This window comes from Pollicipes pollicipes, unplaced genomic scaffold (assembly GCF_011947565.3).
Source record: "Pollicipes pollicipes isolate AB1234 unplaced genomic scaffold, Ppol_2.1 Scaffold_5724;HRSCAF=6776_pilon_pilon_pilon, whole genome shotgun sequence".
Lineage (NCBI taxonomy): Eukaryota > Metazoa > Arthropoda > Thecostraca > Pollicipedomorpha > Pollicipedidae > Pollicipes > Pollicipes pollicipes.
Window position 1 is genome coordinate 35,700,312 of NW_023596746.1, and position 6,016 is coordinate 35,706,327.

At 49.4% G+C, this 6,016-nt stretch overlaps 1 protein-coding gene across 1 annotated transcript; it reads right to left on the reverse strand.

The window, feature by feature from the left end:
- Positions 1 to 685: 685 nt before the first annotated feature.
- On the reverse strand, positions 686 to 5,195 carry Sf3b6 (splicing factor 3b subunit 6). The gene is made up of 4 exons (XM_037226775.1): positions 5,057 to 5,195; positions 1,972 to 2,090; positions 1,603 to 1,732; positions 686 to 993 (listed from the first exon to the last, which is right to left on the reverse strand). Exons 1-4 carry the CDS (start codon positions 5,084 to 5,086, stop codon positions 901 to 903), a joined length of 372 nt encoding a protein of 123 aa, XP_037082670.1. The 5' UTR covers positions 5,087 to 5,195; the 3' UTR covers positions 686 to 900.
- Between the last annotated feature and the right edge of the window lie 821 nt (positions 5,196 to 6,016).

Here is a 6,016-nt window from a genome sequence, read left to right on the forward strand (position 1 = left end):
GACCGCGACACGAAGGTGAGACGTTCGATACAGGGTTCCGTCATTCCGCGCCCAGCCCGATCTCGACCGGCAAGGTCATTGCTCACTGCTGCGGCCATGTCCGGCGTTTGTGTGTGGTGGAGTCGGCGTCGGCGTCAGCGCCGGGCCGGTCACGCCGCCGCGTCTGTCCGCGGGGTCGCGCCGGACGACAGCGGCCCCGCCGCGCCGTGTTCACACGTTTGCAGCTAGATAGTACGCGCTGGGGCCGTGAGAGGGTGAGTAGCGTAGGGGCGGCTGAGCGACCGTGGCGCCGCCTCCCCTCTTCCCTGCCGGGGCGGCGGCGGGCGTCCGGTCGCTCCGTACAAACGGCCGTCGCGAGCCGCCGATCCCCGCCGGCGGCCGCGGCTCTGTACATAGCTTTACAAGGGCTAGCCGCGGCGGCCCGCTCCTAAACCAAGGTAATAAGACATAGTGTCGCCACGCTCTCGGCGCTGGCCGGCGGCGTCCCCACGTAGTGTGTGCGGTTGCGGCGTCGCTCTGAATGCGTGCGTGCGTGAATTTGCTTCTTGGGGTACTCGGGAGTGTGTTCGCCCTCTCGGCCCCCACTTCCATAGCCACTGACCCGATTTCGTCATGTCATCCCGGGCGCGTAGCCGGCGACCAGGTCCTCATCCCGTTTGTTTTGTATGAGCTTTAATACAATGTGTCCTCGCATAGATGTGTATTTACGGTCGGTTCTCCATGTACGACTATGACGAAAAGATGAACGCGAGCATGCGAGGAGCGTGACATTTATCGGACAAGATCATGGATTACACCCTCCCCGATCCCCCCCAGTCCCCTCCCCTCGGAAACAAACAGGCACAAGAGCACATTTCAGCATATGATCGGCACAAAAAGTTTACACGCAACGCTTGCACATCATTTTGTTTCATTCAAGTTGTATTTGGCCTTCATTTTGTCCAGCTCGTCCCGCTTCTTGTCCGCGTCCATCTTTTTGAAGGCCTTGTTGGGCTGGAACGAGACCAAGTTAGCGTCAGGCCGAGGGTCCACCGCCCAGCCGATATAAGGCGCACACATCACCGGGCGGAGTCGGCGTCCACTTTGCTATGCACCATGCGTTACGGATTTTCACAGGCTAGATACGACAAAGTGCCGCACCAGATCACGAATGTAGACTACTGGGAGGGTCGCCGCGCCCGACTGACCAGACGGGGATGACGGATGACGGGGCGCAGCGTAACGCGCGTCCAAATGCATCTGTACACGTACTGCCACGGGAGAGACAGTACATACGGCAATCAGCCGACAGTGCCCCACACTAGTCAAAAGTGGATGGTGGTAGTGTACTACCCGAATCGGCGCTATAACTTGTGGGGGCCTTGTATGGCAATTGCGGCCGCAAGCCCTTCACGAACAGGCGCGCGCCGACGTGCGCCGCACAAACTGAACTATTTCATCTCCGGATCCGTCTGCTCGAGCAGCTCCGGTATTGTTCCACTGCCAGGTCACCCTCCATCAGATGGCTACACTACTGAGTACACATCAGTGCACTAGAAACCGGGGCACACTTAGACCCACGGACAGCGCGTGTCCTTAAGCGCCACCCCACGCCCTATGCACCTGGTAGTAGAGCACCACCAGGTAGCGGTTGCAGACGTTGAAGCCGGACAGGTGGTCGCACGCGTTCTTGGCGTCGAAGATGTCCTCGTACACGACGAAGGCGGTGCCGCGCGTCTCGGGCGTGTTGCCGCTGAAGCGATTGGGCGTCGGTCAGAGCGGTAGGTGTCGCGGAGTGGCCGGCCAGACCGAACGGGAAAGGTCGGGGTGAGCCTATGGAACCTCGCTGCAAATTCGTGTATAATACACATGGTCACGGGTATTCCGATTTATATTCACTGGCTTGTACTAGGCAACTCCCAGCGGAAGAGAGATCACGGCTGAAGAAATGGGCGTCACTGGCGCATGGGGATCACCACAGTTCAAACTTACACTCTAATTTGACGGATGGCTCCGAACTTGCCAAAGATGTCGTACATCTCCTCGGCGGTAATCTTGTACGGCAGGTTACGCACGTAGAGGACCCGGTTCACCTCAGGTGGCAGCCGCACCTGCCGCCGAATGGAGAGTAGTACATCAGCTGTTAGCGCGCGCCAAGCACGGACAATGTCGGTTCACTTTGTCAGAACACGGATGAATGCGCCGAAGTCTCACTGCACTGTCAAATGCAATTATCATACATTGCCGCACATTATTTGACAAACACCTTCTGCTAGGGCAGTGCACACAAATTTATAAGTGCAAGGAAAGACCTTCCATGTCACCTAGCATTACACTATGCATTATAGCCATTTCTATACACAAAAACTAGACCAGCTAGTCATTATAGTGTAGGTGTACTTCGATGTGTCACAGCTGCATACTCAACCAACTTAGAGATCTACTGACTTCAGATTGATGTGCTGATGTGGATGCTACTACCATGGCAAAGGCTTCTGGGGCTGGAGACTAGAGGCTGGGGGCTGGGGGCTGGGGGACTGGGGGCTGGGGGCTGGAGACTGGAGTATGGAGGCTGGGGACTAGGGACTAGGGTGTGTGTGTGGGCTGTACTGGAAGCTTGGGTTAGCTGGCCTGGATGCTGGGGGCTGAGTGCTGGGGGCTAAGCTGTGTCTTACTTTAAAATGCTCTATTCAAATGGAAAGCTTTCAGCTTGTTGTGCTGTGAGTGACTGCACACAGTCACTGGTCATTGCACACAGCCTATAAACTGGTCACTGCACACAGCCTGTGACCTGGTCACTGCACACTGCCTGTGACATGGTCACTGCACACAGCCTGTGCCCTAGTCATTGCATGCTGCTCTACCAGTCAGCAAAACATGGCAGATTGAATAAAATCTTCTTGAGAATGGCTGGATATGTACTTAGTATTAGGCACAAGCTTTGCAAATTTTAAGGTGTGAATTTCCCAGTTAGGGTAGGTAGCTCACATTATTTTGAGGCAGTCCATGGCACTTTTGGCAAGGTTGAGGAGGTATCAAGCTCAACTGGAAAACACACTGGTGTGTCAAAAAAGTACTAAAACATCATGAAGCAACTGAAGCCTGCCCTAAGGCTGAATGAACCCCATTTGTCTTAACAGCATCACAGTTATCTTTTTCACTGCCATCTTATCCTGCCCAGCCTTAGATGTGGCTAATCACACAACACCTTGTAGCCAGAGCTCCCACCACTAAATTGAAGAACTCTGACAAAAGATATTGCACAAGCATGAAACATTTTATTCCTACCAGCCTCTAATGCTCATGCTGAGCATGACAATACTAAAACCCATGAGGTGTTACCACTCATATTGCAAAATGCTTGCTGATCAAGTTTTAAATACTGTGAACCTGGTAAAAGGGTCAAAATGTTGGATAACTGCAGAGCACTTCTAACCCCTTTTGAGCAGAGCAGAACAGGTACTTAGTAGTTAGTATCTGTGCACACCTCCAGGAAACCTTAGAACCCATCCTCACACTCATCACATCCTCTGTCCCAACACCAAGCAGAAGTGTTGGCTACCCAATTACTGGCACAGCCCCCCTATAAGGTCTGACCCTGCCCAAAATATACTGTCAGCTAGTTTATCATGTTTCACAGAATGATTTTTGGGAATTACCTAGCATTAGAAGTACCTATTAGGAAAAAATGAGAATTTTTCCCAGTATACCAAAGTTACCATTGCATGGGGTGTGAATAACAGTGTGTTCATTGTAGTCCAAATTTGGGTCAGGGTATACATTGCTACCTCACATTAAGAAAGAGTATTGTACATCAATCATCATTTTTAAGGCAGGACATATCACAATTAATCTAAAACAGGCCATCTAATCTCTTACCTTGCAACTTAAATAACTACGATAGAGAACATCCGAGCGCAAACACGCAGCAACCACGACACTGGCGCCATTTCTACATGTGATCCCAGTGATCCCAATATTACTGCGTGATCACAACATTACTGTACATTAAGAACCATAAAAATGTACAAGGCCAAGACAACAAGAATTCAATAAAATGTGTTCCTTGCGTATCCAAGCAGTCTCCAGTATTGTTTGTGGATTGGTTAACATGGTGGAGAAATATGATGTTTTTGCATGGGAATAAAAAGCAAAATGAGAACATGGTGGCTGAACAAAACTTCTTAACACAGTACATATATATGGCATGGAACATGGATGTCAATGGGGCACTGGGTTGAAAGGGATAGGGTGGGGGTTAGGTTAGGTTGCTAGGTTACATTAGGCCAGGTTATGTTATGTTAGGTTAGGTTAGGTTAGGTTAGGCCATGCTAGGCTAGTTTAGTTTAGGCTATGTTCTGGACTATCCTGGCTTGTCCGTTTCATAAACAGTACCTAGACACAATAAGGAACGCTTTTCATTGCATTATTATTGTTACCTTGGTCCTGTACATTTTTTATGGTTCTTGATAAGCAGAAATATTGTAACCACACAACAGCAACACAGAAATGGTGCTGGGGAGTCGAGGCGGTGGGGGTGCATGGGGCGCTCAGGAGCTCCTATTGTAAACATTAAAATTTGAAGGTAGGAGCATGAATCTACCTGTCTTAAGATTATTGACGATATGTTCCGCCTTACACACAATGACTGATGCACAATGTTGTTTTCTTATGTTAGGTACCAATGTATACCTGCACTCAAATTTGGGACAAAGACAAGATAAAAGGAAACATGCAAATCTGTGATCATTAATCCATATTGCCACCTATGTAGACAGAAATATTACGGAGCAGGAGACAAAACTCAGATCAGACAGGGCTATAGCAATGCAAAACAAGCAACAATGGCTGGTTGTGCACTACATTTTGAGTATTGTAGCACACCTCCAGACGAAATAAGCAGCAGAAGATTCAACTTGGAATGAGGTAAAACACCTCATACACATGCTGCATCCTAACTTCCACAAGTTGCCAATAATACAAAACATAAGTTTACACACAACCAGAGCGTGATGGACATCCAAATATCAGCATGAGTCAAGCGCCACCAACACGCTAACAAAACACCGTAACTTACGTTCGTTTTTCTCTGTAGTGCCATCGCCATGGTCAACTTACAAGTACAATTTACGGGGAATAATACACGCCTCACAACTGACCGTGACTCCCTTTTTTGCACACACGCAACGTTCTCCTACCACGGCTTTTAAATGCGTCATATTTGCCAAAGATGCTTATACGTTAACAATACGCTACGCACTTCAACCGTGAGGCTCGACGTCACTAAAATACAAAAAGATGAATATGTCACAAGAACACAAAAGTGGCACTAACACTCGCCACAGCCAGGAACGCAGCTAAGGCCTTCGTAAGGGATGGGGGAGGGGGCGCAGGTAAGCAAAGTTCAGATCACCCGTTGAAAGTACAGAGCCAACGACGGCAGGCCTGCACACATAAAGAGTGATGATCCCAGTGGAGTGATGAGTGACGATACCGCGGGCCGGGTAAAATACTTTTCATCAAACTGAGATTTTGTGACATGGTGCAATCGATAGGACTGGTATCGGGCTATTACTGGCCAGTATGAAACATTCCATTTTGGTTGTATTTTTTCGGTCGATCCCCGATAGCGTTTCATTCCAAGCTGGCGGGCCTGCTGGAGGGGTCATTTGGAAATATACATCCTCCAAGTTGACGACCTTTTACTTGTACGCACAACGCACAAACTTTCCATAACGATGCTATTGTGAGATCAGTATCGGTCAGCCATTTAAATCTCACATTGACAGACACGCCCTTTTCTGTTCGAAACACCCCTTTACTGCACAATGCTGACGCCACCCTGCCCGCACATAGAGCGATTGCCCTAATATAATAAGGCGGCCCGAGAAAATGGTTCCAATATTGCTGGAAGACTTGACTTGGTGCATTCGATAGCACTGTTATTGAAATATCAGCTGACTGCAAACCCACTTGTCCAATTTTTGTTTCAATTTGATCGGTAGATCTCCCGGCAGAATATCCCTTAATGCTGGCG